The sequence below is a fragment of the Copidosoma floridanum genome, unplaced genomic scaffold, assembly GCF_036245765.1.
Source record: "Copidosoma floridanum isolate Cflo_tuat_1 unplaced genomic scaffold, Cflo_Japanese_pri ptg000010l, whole genome shotgun sequence".
Lineage (NCBI taxonomy): Eukaryota > Metazoa > Arthropoda > Insecta > Hymenoptera > Encyrtidae > Copidosoma > Copidosoma floridanum.
In genome coordinates this window covers 110,603-124,647 of record NW_028321887.1, presented here as the reverse complement: position 1 = coordinate 124,647, position 14,045 = coordinate 110,603, and the positions used below count along the sequence as shown (strand labels likewise).

Here is a 14,045-nt window from a genome sequence, read left to right as displayed (position 1 = left end):
ATCCCTCTCACCCCGCCAGCTGTCACCTCCCTGATCTGCTCGGTCTCACCAGTGGCTGATGTCAATCTCTACGCCGCCTCGTTGATGGCCTGTAAGAAAAGGGACGCAAGAAAACGAGGAGGGCAAAAAAAGTGCGAGCATACGCGAGATGAGCTCGATCACAAAGAAAAAAATGGCGGCTAGCGGAGGTGTTGAATACACAACCACACTACACTTTTAAGGCTCATAACCTGTTCGAAGTATGGATGTGTGGGTATGTGATCAGGCAATAAAATGTACAACACTGTCGTTTTTATTATAAAACACGGACACGTTTATTCTCACTATCTTCAGTGAATGCTATCTTTAGTCTTTACAATCAAGGATACAATCGCAAGCTGAACTGAAATAAAGCAAGATAAAATCAAAAGGAAAATACGAAAAGCAGGGAGTGCGTATCGACTGACTGACTGACCGCGCGAGAGTGAGTAAACTATAGGTATTAGACGCTGAAGTGCAGCGTCACGGCGTCTCGTCTTCTTGCTATTGCGCATGCGTTAGAATTCAGTTACGAGCGCCAAATATACATCTAACAATCGGAATATTTACTAGTTTTTTTATTATAGAAATTATTCCTTACCTCTGAACATCCTGAAACTTTGTAATTGTGTGTATTATATAAAATTTTTATGCTACACGGAGAGGGAATTTACACGTTGAACGCATGGAGGTTAGCTGGCTTCCAGGCATGCGAATTTCCTTTCGTTGAAAGCACGAAGTTGTAGCACTGAAAGCATCGAGTATACCTGAGCGGTAAACGCAAGGGGCGTGATGGGTTTGACGCTCGGAATCTGTTGCGTTTGATTGGTGCTCAGCTGGTATATATATACATAACCGTCAGCTTAGCACCAATATAACGCAACAGATTCCGAGCGTCAAACCCATCACGCTCCTTGCGTTTACCGCTCAGGTATACTCGATGCTTTCAGTGCTACAACTTCGTGCTTTCAACGCAAGGGAAGCCGCATGCGCTGAAAGCCAGCTAACCTCCATGCGTTTAACGTGTGAATTTCCTCTCCGTGTAGGTACAGTTTGGTTGTGGCAGAAAATATTTTTGCGGTTGTATTAAAAAGTTTATAGTCATTACCTTGTTTAAGTGGAAAAACTGTATTTTTAATTTGTTCAAGAATGTTTCTAGAGCCCAAAGGTAGAATAACATTATTATTATTGTAGTCTGTTGTTATCAAATAATTTATTGCTGCGTTTATAGTTGTTTTTATTTACCGTTTTGCTAGGCTAAGTTTAATAGATGTTGTACATGTGGTAATCCTTGAAAATTTAATCGCATCGTTAGAAAAATTTAAATTTTTTATTTTTATCACTGTTTGATAAATATTTTGTATCGTTTAGGGATTTTTAAGCAATTATATACTGCTTATAACGTATTTATGGTACTTCATTAGCTGTTTTTATATTTTCAACAATGGTCTGGGCGAGCGCTCGAACCTTTAGACTTATCTATTTATCATTTAATAAAGTAGTTTATAAGCATCCCGGGTCATCAAGTCATAAGTACATGTGTTTTTTATCAATAATTTTTCATTTAATAGTGTGGCTGATAAGCGCCTTTGGTTATTGGGTGATAGCTGCTTGAGTTATTAATTAATAATATATTATTGAATAGAGTGACGAATAAGCGCTCTAGTTTTCCGGGTGATTGGCGCTTGTAATATTAATTAACAATTTATTATCGGGTGATAGGCGCTTGTTTTATTGGACCTTATTTGAATTTCGCGCTTTACGTTCGGTACTACTTTTGGGGAAAGTTTCGGGTCTAGTGATTTCTTACGTCGGACAGGTTGGGTCGTAAAGAATTCCTTATTTTGGCTGGAACTATAGACCAAAGCTAGGAGATATAAGCAAAAAAACTAAGTAAAATATTGGCATTTTTCCGTAAATTGTTAAATAAATAAATGAAGCCAACTATCGATTGGAACAAGACTAATTTTTTCGTATTCCTGGGGAAATTCTGCTTAGGAGTGACCATTTTTTTCTCTACTTGAAAATGTAAGTTTGAAAAATTCTTCGCGCTATTGACTGTTACGGCTTATTATGAGACTTGGTAAAATTATCTAGGTCTTCCCTAACCGACTTTATAGGTTTTGCATTCCAACTCCGGTTAATAAAAAACACACTTTTGAAATACACTTTAAAAATAAAAGTATGAGAAATCAAAATAATGTTAGTAATATACATATATGTAGCCATATGAGCGGTTAGCCACTTGATTCTGCCACCACTGTGTATGCTTGAAAAGTAAAAAACACCGTACCTTTTAAAATAACCTAACCTGATCGTAGAATACTTTACAGTTTACCATCCTAAGTATTTGAATATAAGTTTTAAATGGATCTAGTACAAAAAAACCCTTACCAAGCTTAGACAAACAAAGAATTAAGTACATATTGGGATATTTATGGAAAAGTATTTTTATCAAGACAGGCTCTGTTACAGTTGGCTCTGAAGGTGCTACGATCGGGATGTTAACACCTAAACCGGGGGGTTCAAGTATTTTTTATTGTCATGAAAAAAAGTTGTTTTTTTTGTCAAACAGGGAAAAAAATTTCTAAATTCAAAAACTTTTCGAATTTTCCTGTTTTGGTGTTACCATCCTGATGGTAGCACCCATGAGGCCATTAAATGCTTTCTAACAGCCCTTTGGTTAACAACAACCTATGTAAATGACGTCTTTAGAGACGTCGTTAATGACGTCATTTTGACGTCAATGTGATGTGATTTATGACGTCATGAATGATATATTTTGCGATGTCACAAATGACGTCAGAACTCGAGATAGGATAGAGAAAAAATACTGGACCCATCGTTTAAGTAATCAGGATATCGACAAACAGAACATAGAGTAACGAAGTAAGGTTACATATACCTCTCTGCAAAATTTCAGATAGGCTTATAGCATAAAATCACGAAAACGAGATGTTTGAAACTCGTCGTTGAGCACTGGGATAACACGGGCTTTTATGGACGTACAAAATTTTGTCACCGTATGTCATGCGATTATTTTTTGTAGAACTGGGCCAGGATGATCAAAAGCTAGAGTAATAAACTAGTAGTCATCCCATTTGTAATGGTTCGTTGAAAATTTTACCTTGTAGGACAAAATTAAAAGATATCGATTGATACGCAATCATGCATTGCCATTTACTGTGTTAAAAGCATAGGCGAGAGTCGACTGATAATTTTTTGAGATTAATCGAAGTTACATAAAATAGATTTTAGAAACCTTATAGACCAAGAGCTGAGGCCGAAGGGTAGTCAAAATTTTAACCAGCCGCCACTTTCACCAGAATTGAGGACCCTTATCATTCGTGGAGATCCGAAATATTATTGTCGTATTTCATTCTGGTGGAGAGTTTCGTTGATATTTAAGGAGTACCACATGGTTTTTTTATAAACCAGCCGCATGTTAAATCAATAGATAGAAAATAAAAAGTTGTCTGTGCAAGTGCCATTTGCGGCAAGATTAAAATGCATCTTGTACCTGGAAATCAATCTTCGAAAAATAGACTCCCTATCCGATCGTATCAATAATATTTATCTAAAATAATAGATGAGACATTGTAGACAACATTATAGATAAGAATACAATTTCTATGTTTTTGGAGGTCGACTTTCGAGTACACAATGCATTCTAATCTTGCCGCAAATGGCACTTTCAAGTGACAACTATTTTATTTTATATCTATTGGTGTAAGTTGCGGCTGGTTACTAGAAAAGACCATATGGCACTACTATAATTACCACATAACTCATTACCAGAATGAAATATGACCGAAATATTTTGGATCTCCACTAATCATAAGGTTTCTCTATTCTAGTGCGAGTGGCGGCTGGTTAAAATTTTTACCACCCTTGGGCCTCAGCTCTTGGTCTATTAATGTTGGATATTGTGATCTATAATGTGACATGGATGCTTTATTTCATTCAATGAAGAATTTTTAATAGCATATTTATGAATATTGACAGCTTCAATAGAAATTATCTTTTCAGTTACACATTTGACTCGGAAGTCGTGCATGAACCACCTTAATCAGTCGGGATATATTGTACAATATAGAGACACTTGCGATGAAAGAGCTAAATATCTTAATAAAGAGGTCTGAATATCAGTATCACGACGAGAGCAAGATCTAAAAATTTTGAGAATTATATTAAATGATGAGTAAAAAAAGAAGAGAGAACGTGTATTTTTTTCCTAAATTTGAAATCGTTAGTTATGGACCATGTGATCAAAGAGTGTGCATGAAATATGTGAAATGCACAGGGAATGTCTGAGATCTGCAGTATAAAGAGTAATTTGAAAAATCTTGAAAAAATTAATTTGTCAAAAATAATGTCCCTATAGATAAACTTATTCTGAATGATAGTGTGCAGAAAAGTGTGCTGATAATGGTATAGGTGCGAAAAAATATATTTAAGTATGCTGTAATATGACTGGTAGTAGTATAATCGGTCAAGTTTTTTTTCTGCTTGTGTTAGTCTGTTGTGTTGTATTTAATCTAGAAGTTAACATAAAAAATTATTGGTTGCATTCAAATATCATTAGGGAAATTTGTAAGTTGCCTAAGCAAAACTGATAATGTTTTGTGCGTTTATGTAATTTTATTTATTTTATGTATATTTGTGATAACTGTAAAAAGTTCGTTTTTTGGACCAATCGGTTCAAAACTAAATATCTGTATCTAGTTGCCTTTGCTATCCCATTGACATAAGGTATCACACACGTGAATCGGTCTAACGATGAGATCAGAATGGAACTCAATAATGAGCTTTGGTACGAATCACTGACCAAATATGCGCAATCAACTTCTTCCTCATTGCAGGTAAGCAAAAATTTTGAGGTCACTTATGGTGCAGATTACTAATATAATGGTCGCATGTACCTATGATGACATCAAATCACTGAAAACGTTAACTGAAGTATTTAATAAGAAATAAGTTATAAGTAAAAATGGGGATAGAAATAGAGAGTGGTGAACACTAGGCATTCTGCTGGGCTATAGCGGTACAAAAAAGTGAGTAAATACACTGATACATCTTTTGTTATGATTAACTCCAAGTAAATGAGAATAAATACATGAATGCACAAGTGCATGAATAGATCTTCACATTTGTATAGGTAATAGAAAACATACCAACCTCAAATAACGCGAGTAGAAGCTTAATGTAAAGTCGGCGTACGCCCAAGGACTTGCCCATTGAAGCAAGGAAGATGATCGACAGCAAAAACATGATGAAGGGTGTCAGAAGAATCGAGAAGACAACCGAGGCAAGCGACATCAGCACCGACATGCTGCTCGCTTGTCCTTGCGGACGACAAGAACGTTTTCGTTTGAAGTAGCACTAGCCTTTATTCTTTTGTTTGAATTGAATCTTACATAATTAACAGATTGAAATAAGTTCACCAACTTGAACAACGTGTGATTTTCGTTGATAGATGACTATGCATCATAGAGTAGTAAGTTACTAACATGATGTAAGTAGGTAGATAAGGTGTGTGATGGCGCAACTTTCCGATGAGTCCGAGTTTCTCCAATAGCGTGCCTCATCCGCACATCGTCGATTTTGGGATTTTTGAGCCAATCCGTATGTAGCGGTATTTCAAAAATATGTGATTGTCAATAGTTTCAAAAAGGTTTTAGCTTACATTAAAATGTTAAAAGTGATGCTTAAAAATTGTTGCTGAAAACGAGAAAACATCATTTAACAGTTATTTCGAATAGTGATGAGACAATAAAAATTAATTATTGCCGGATTTAAGAACGAAATTATTTGAAGTAAGTCATGTACGTATTTATGGTAAAAAAATCATCAATAAGTATATCATAATTTTTTTTAAATTAATGAATGAATTTTGGTTGATTGTGATTGTTCTCATCCAGTTATAACAATATAAACAGCCCGCAATGCAATAACAAAAATAAATAAAAATTTAAAAATTAATAAAAATTTAACTCTACTATTAGATAATATTTTAAAGGGATCATTACTTATGCTCAACAATAGTGAAAAAATCACAGAGCTGTTACGTGGGAATATTATCGGTGAGGAGGTGCGTCGCGAGAATGACCAACAATTGTAATATCAAGAGCTTTATTAAAGATACCGAAATCAAAGGTAAAGTAGCGCGTGTGCTTGGTCTGTCCGATCTCCTTTGTTCGCCTGACCCCCTTGAACTCGCCTGACTGCCCGACTGCCGAATCCGTAGAGAGCCCGACTAGAGAACCAACTAGAGATGAGCCCGACTAGAGAACCGACTAGAGATGAGCCCTGCATGATTAGAGGCTCACCGGGCCTTATATAGCCTCGTCCTCCTCCTGTCGATGGTCTCTTGCTGAGATCGCCTCGCTGTTGTCAAGGGGGGTCAGTATCATATGCCCTGCATATCGTACGTAACACGTCCGAGGCCACGACGTCGTCGCCCTCGACGACGCTGACTTCAGTTTATGCCGTGTTGAGCCTGTTGGCTTGATTGCCATCGTGCGTGTGTGTGTGTTGTGCTGTGTATTCTGTTGTCTGTGTTGTTTAAGTATGTAGCATTCCACACTCATCCTTCCATTCGATTGTAGAGAACCGCTGTACTCTTTACATTAATATTTTGCTTTTCTTTTTTTTTTTTTTTTTAATTCAGTCTTCCTTTCTTGTGTGCCGAGTGTGTAACAATATTGGTTGTGTGCGCGCTTATTTGCCTTATATTTTAATTATATATGAAGTTACCGCTAATTGGGAATTTGCTTCAAACTACTTTACATTTAATGTACATTGTCATTTCACGTGAACTGTTTACTTTATAATTTTAACTACATGTATTAACTGTCATTTATTTTAAATAAAAAAAAAAATTCTTATAAATTTCCCATTACAAGTATTAAAGGAACAAAAAATTCTTTCTTATCTACGTCCTACGGACTGCGCCCTCCGATATAGTCGAGCGTCTCCTGGTGCTCATCCTTTTTTATTTCTCATCCTTATCACTATTTACATTGTTATTATTCTTAGAATATTACTATTACCGTAGCGTTTATATTATTATTGCAATACTATTCTTATTCTATTGTTATTATTAGCATTATAATATTATTGTCATACGAATATTATTTGTTATTCAATATTTCTAAAGTAATTTTTTTTTCATTTTTTTTTTTTCATCGCTTTGTTGCATTGTATGTTTTATGTAGGCCCCCGGCCCTTGGAGTATGTCTCCGTGATGACTACCGGGACGTTGAATAGGTGTCTCGGAGTCCTCTGTATTTCGATAGGTGTTGGCTCAGGCGCTGAGGCCGTGTGTTTCAGTATCGTTTTCCAATAACTTTCCGGCAACTTGAAGGTGACATACGATGTCAGAAGACAAGATAAAATTGCCGGTAAGTTGTCGGAAAACGATACTGGAAGTACTGGAACACACTGTAAGACCAGGGCTTGGCTATGTAGACCGATAGAAAATCCCCTGAAATAAAAAGTTGATGCTCGAAGGGTCGTTTTTGATATTATACGTAATTCAATGCGTAGATTACGATAAAAACACTTAGAACATTGAAAACTCTCTTGGGAGCCGTGAAAACAGCGTTTTAAACTTATTTTGCTAATATCTCATAAACGGTAGAAGATCGAACGAAAATAAAAATACCAGCGTGTAGAGCGGAAAATTTCCTACCGATTTGGTATTTTACTTTTGTACGGTCTCGCTGAAAATTTCGAGGTAAAAATTATTGAAGGTATTTTTTCCTCAATTCTATAGGAGAAAGTGAGACAGGAGATACACTGTATGTCGAAGCCGATCAGCCGGAGAGGGCGGAGAGTCGTGCACAGAGAGTTCGTTTCCTGTAAGTATACAGTGAACGAAATTTGTACACCTACAGATGGCGTGCCGTCCTCACGAAATAGAGTGAATGTCCAGCGTACACTAAGATTTCTCGTGCATGCGCCCTACTACTGCGCGCTCGTCTATGTTCACTTGGATTTTTCGTGCCAACGACTGTGTTCACTGAGATTTCTCGTAAACGCTGTGAAATACTGTTGGCACGTATCATCGTTTTTTGTAAATCTTACGTATCTCGTATTTTCATTCGTTTGCACTATAAAATATAAAAAAATTATGGGCTATAGTTACGAATAAAATTCATAAAAATGCAATCACAAAAATTAATTTAAAAATACAAAATTATACAATAACTTGAACATATACTTGAACAAAAACATTCATATATAATCTTTCTGTTTTATGATCGACTAAACTCATGAATAACTATTCGGACTCACTACTTCACTGACTACGTCATTGTGTGTAAGAGAAATCTCAGTGAACACAGTCGTTGGCACGAAAAATCCGAGTGAACACAGAAGAGAGCCCAGTAGTAGGGTGCATGCATGAGGAATCTCAGTGAACACAGACGAGCGCGCAGTAGTAGGGCGCATGCACGAGAAATCTCAGTGTACGCTGGACATTCACTCTATTTCGTGAGGACGGCACGCCATCTGTAGGTGTACGAATTTCGTTCACTGTATACTTACAGGAAACCAACTCTCTGTGTGGAGAAGGGGGAGAGGATCAGAGCTATATAGCTATTCGCTCCGTGCATCAGGTTGGAGGGGATAAAAAAACGACTGCAGTGCTGTAGGTAAGCAAAGTTGGCGAACCCGTACCCCCATGAATTGTACAGTAAGGGTTGTCTTATATGAGAAAAGATATTATTTCATTTAAAGTAATTAGTTGAGAAATCGAAGGCGGAAAAACAATGTTATTTAGCCAAACCGGGTCTATAATACGGATAAATAATTTTGCTAGGCACTTCAAATCGCCCGAAATTTTAAATAATGAGTTATTAAATATCATCTGTGATATATTACACAACACACATACTTATCGGTAATGTTGTATACGTGAGAGCAAGAACTCCAAGCAGTCGACATAGGCTGCTGCTAGCTGTATAATCTGAATCAGTGTTTACGTTTACAAAGTAACGAAATGCGTACGAGACAATGCTGTGTTGTTAATTGCAACAAGAAAGAAAAGCAGGGGGTGGTGCTGTATAAATCCCCAAGTAGACCCCATGAAACAAAATAGAAGGTGCTGTGGATTAGGGCAGTTAGGAGACAAAAGTTCGTACCTAACCTACAGCGGTCTTCATTAATCTGATAAATAAATTACACATTTATGTACATGTTACCATAAACTACATTTGTCAAGCATAGGCAATAATGTACTTACGGATAATTCTTCTTTGTATGGATTTAAGCTGACAGATGTTTGTCTCACAACATAGCAATTGATCAGATGACCGACTTCTTTATTTACATATCCCTGTACGTAGGCAACGTGCCCACTCTCTACTAATTTTTTAGCTCTTTTCAGCGTTTCATTATTAAAAACTATGTTGCAACTTATACTTTTAAAGCCTGTTTGGATAATCATATCCATTTTTGAGGGTGCTGATGTTTACACGATAGCAGTATGTACACTCAAGGCACTTTATATCTGTCGGAACGATTGGTCTACATACGGTTAATGATGTCCTATAACCTATAATATAACAAAGACATACTGTCACTTAACAGGTAATTTTTCATCGTTCTGACAAATATAAAGTAACTTGGGTGTACGTCTTATTCAGTAAATAATACTTTCTTCTATAAGCGACAGTGTTACGATTTAATCACACGGGGGTACGGTATTGCACGATTCTGACACCGAGGGCGGCGCTGCGTGTCATGCACGGAGCGACTAGCTATATATGTATGCTTAAGGCGTTTTTAGATCGACTGACGGCCGAAATTTGATTTTTGGCTTTTCAGTCAGAAAATTTTTAAGTCCTACGATTGCATTGATAACGGAAAAAAAATTGTTCCCCCCAAATTTTTTTTTTTTACGTTTTCAACAATTCTGTATCGAAGGAACATAATCAATTTTTTTTTTTTTTTTTTTTTTTTTAATTATATTTGCTTATAGCTATGAATTAATTATTTAAAAAATTACCCTGAAAATGTTGCGTGCACGTGTACTATAGCTTACAAAACTGTAATAAAAGAAATAGTATGTAAAACCGTTTTATTTATTAACAAATTAATTTGTATCAAAAATATATGTAACATTGATACACTATATTAATTGGACTTTATTTTATTTAAACGTTACCGTCTAACGAGATTAAAAGTATATATAACGACTCCGACTATATTCATCAGCGTATATATCTATATACATGCGAGGAGCAGCCGACGATCGTTGGAGCACACAACTATACACTTATTCCCGCGCTCTCTGTCTCAAAATATCAATACCAGCGTGTAGAGCGGAAAATTTCCTACCGATTTGGTATTTTACTTTCGTTCGGTCTCGCTGAAAATTTCGAGGTAAAAATTATTGAAGGTATTTTTTCCTCAATGCTATTGGAGAAAGTGAGACAGAGAGCGCGGGAATAAGTGAATAGTTGTGTGCTCCATCCAACGATCGTCGGCTGCTCCTCGCATGTATATAGATATATACGCTGATGAATATAGTCGGAGTCGTTATATATACTTTTAATCTCGTTAGACGGTAACGTTTGAATAAAATAAAGTCCAATTAATATAGTGTATCAATGTTACATATATTTTGTATACAAATTAATTTGATAATAAATAAAACAGTTTTACATACTATTTCTTTTATAACAGTTTTATAAGCTATAGTACACGTGCATGCAACATTTTCAGGGTAATTTTTTAAATAATTAATTCATAGCTATAAGCAAATATAATTTAAAAAAAAAAAAAAAAAAAAAATTGATTATGTTCCTTTGATACAGAATTGTTGAAAACGTAAAAAAAAAATTTGGAGGGAACAATTTTTTTTACGTTATCAATGCAATCGTAGGACTTATAAATTTTCTGACTGAAAAGCCAAAAATCAAATTTCGGCCGTCAGTCGATCTAAAAACGCCTCAAGCATACATATATAGCTATAGCTATATAGCTCTGATCCTCTCCCCCTTCTCCACGACTCTCCGGCTGATCGGCTTCGACATATAGTGTATCTCCTGTCTCACTTTCTCCTATAGCATTGAGGAAAAAATACCTTCAATAATTTTCACCTCGAAATTTTCAGCGAGACCGTACAAAAGTAAAATACCAAATCGGTAGGAAATTTTCCGCTCTATACGCTGGTATTTTTGTTTTCATTCGATCTTCTACCGTTTACGAGATATTAGCAAAATAAGTTTTAAACGCTGTTTTTACGGCTCCCAAGAGAGTTTTCAATGTTCTAAGTGTTTTTATCGTAACCTACGCATTGAATCACGTATAATATCAAAAACGACCCTTCAAGCATCAACTTTTTATTTCAGGGGATTTTCTATCGGTCTATATGCGAGTCTTACATCGATGCTACGGCCTGGCCAGCACACAGAGAGTTGGTTTCCTGTAAGTATACAGTGAACGAAATTCGTACACCTACAGATGGCGTGCCGTCCTCACGAAATAGAGTGAATGTCCAGCGTACACTGAGATTTCTCGTACATGCGCCCTACTACTGCGCGCTCGTCTGTGTTCACTGAGATTCCTCATGCATGCACCCTACTACTGGGCTCTCTTCTGTGTTCACTCGGATTTTTCGTGCCAACGACTGTGTTCACTGAGATTTCTCGTACACACAATGACGTAGTCAGTGAAGTAGTGAGTCCGAATAGTTATTCATGAGTTTAGTCGATCATAAAACAGAAAGATTATACATGAATGTTTTTGTTGAAGTATATGTTCAAGTTAACGTATAATTTTGTATTTTTAAATTAATTTTTGTGATTGCATTTTTATGAATTTTATTCGTAACTATAGCCCATAATTTTTTTATATTTTATAGTGCAAACGACTGAAAATACGAGATACGTAAGATTTACAAAAAACGATGATACGTGCCAACAGTATTTCACAGCGTTTACGAGAAATCTCAGTGAACACAGTCGTTGGCACGAAAAATCCAAGTGAACATAGACGAGGGCGCAGTAGTAGGGTGCATGCATGAGGAATCTCAGTGAACACAGACGAGCGCGCAGTAGTAGGGCGCATGCACGAGAAATCTTAGTGTACGCTGGACATTCACTCTATTTCGTGAGGACGGCACGCCATCTGTAGGTGTACGAATTTCGTTCACTGTATACTTACAGGAAACGAACTCTCTGTGCAGGCCTCAATGTAGAGGTTATCACGTAGTGTAATGAGCTCAACACTTGGCTATGATCAGGCCCTGACTGGATTTTTTCTTATCAGTCGTTTAACTTTCTCGACCATTATTCATTTAATGCTCATACAAAGAAACAAATAAATAAGAATAAATAAAATAAAAATTAGTGGAAGCATGCGTATGTGCCTATATACATCGCGTCTCGAAGATTACATATCTATATATGTCTTCCAGCATCAGGAGCTGGCTATGCCTTTTTGATAAACTTATCACAATACTGGCCAGATCCTAGTATCAAGCAACGGCCGGGTATAGTATATTACGCACCTAGTGAGCGAGGTTAAGAATGTCGCTGATTTCACGTAAATATACGCCCAAGGCGGAGGCGGAGCCGAGGGTGGATAACGTGAAATCTAGGGCATTTCTTAACCTCCGAACGTGGTGCGTATACTATTTTTCTGCATACCCTCGTCGAAAGAGCTGATTATCTGTTTTGGAGCAGGGCAGATATGAAGCACTTTTGGTGGGGGTATACAGAAAATTATTATTTCTTGTCAGGTGGATGCAGAAATGCACATAGACATATCTATGGAAATACATACATATAAATCAGGATCCAGTGGCGCTGGCGCCCTCTGAGCGAAACTTTTACCGTGTCCGTACATCCCTCATTTGCATGTCTTTGTCAACTCTATACTCTATATAGTTCAGGTTGCGTTGCCATTGGCCGTTGCTTCTAATTTCTTGCTACCTTAGATAAGTCTTTTATGATGTCGATTACGTAATCTGAACATTTTATTTTATAATTTATTAAGCGGTAGTTTATGCTTTGGTACGAGCAAGAACTTGCTTCGGTAAGTATATTTAGTACTGTATTTTAATACGTTACATTATAATTTTGTAACTATCTTTTCTACTATAAAATGCACATGTTTACAGGTTAAGGAAAAGTAATTGTGAAAAGTCCGAACACAAAAAAGATAGACGAATCATTAGCGGTTCCAGGAACATCTCTAGTATCTCTACTGTTACTTGACGACGACATACATCTATAAAAAAGCTGTCTCTTTCCTCAGTTCTAAGGTATGTCTTGTTATATTTTTAATGAGAAGTTTTCAAAAGTGTTACTGATATTTCATAACTTTCATTACAATTGATAATCTAACGCTTGTATGCAATACGTATACTTTTTGTAATATATGCTTCTACTTGTTTTTTTTTTTTTTTTAATCTGGTAGCACATAATGAAAATTTTCATGCTTGTCCCCATCATATTGCTCAAAGAAAGCTCATGTGCATTATTAAACAGTTCATGTTGCTCCACAGAATAGACATTCGTTAGTTTCCCCATCTGCTTTCAAGACATAAAAAAATTATCAAAGAAGATGTGTGTATCACTGCAAAGAGATGTAACCTATCAATACCTAGTGTCTATCTCAGGGTTGATGTGTAATTACTGGATTGTAAAGCATCCTAAGAAAAACGTAGTTTATTATCCAATTTCTTTGACTTTCTTAAACTACGTAAAAAATTATTCCACTCTATTTGAAAATCACATCAGCATGCTCAACATTATGTAAAGTAAGAGTGTGTAAATACGCTTCGACAATGTTTGTTGCTGATTAGTGTACATTGAAAATTTGAAAAATTTTGATACTTCTATTTTTTTATTAAACGTCGTGCCTATTATTAGTGGTATTTACTAAATATACATACAAACGAGTGGCAAAAGCTAATAAAAGTATTTCCAGCTTAACAGACTTGTTACGTAAAGAAGCCTACCTTATCAACTTCAGTTCTTACTTACACTTGTTAACAGTATTACTGCAATATT

General features: G+C 36.2%; 1 protein-coding gene across 5 annotated transcripts in view; it reads right to left on the bottom strand.

Moving 5' to 3' along the window:
• The window catches only part of Gpat4 (Glycerol-3-phosphate acyltransferase 4), a 310,118-nt gene extending 304,610 nt beyond the window's left edge, over positions 1-5,508 (bottom strand). For all 5 annotated transcript variants that reach the window (XM_089589923.1, XM_089589926.1, XM_089589925.1 and 2 more), the window contains exon 1: positions 5,197-5,508. In XM_089589923.1, coding sequence (XP_089446049.1) covers positions 5,197-5,349 — 153 coding nt within the window. In that variant the 5' untranslated portion in view covers positions 5,350-5,508. The remainder of the gene's footprint in view (positions 1-5,196) is intronic.
• Positions 5,509-14,045: the final 8,537 nt, after the last annotated feature.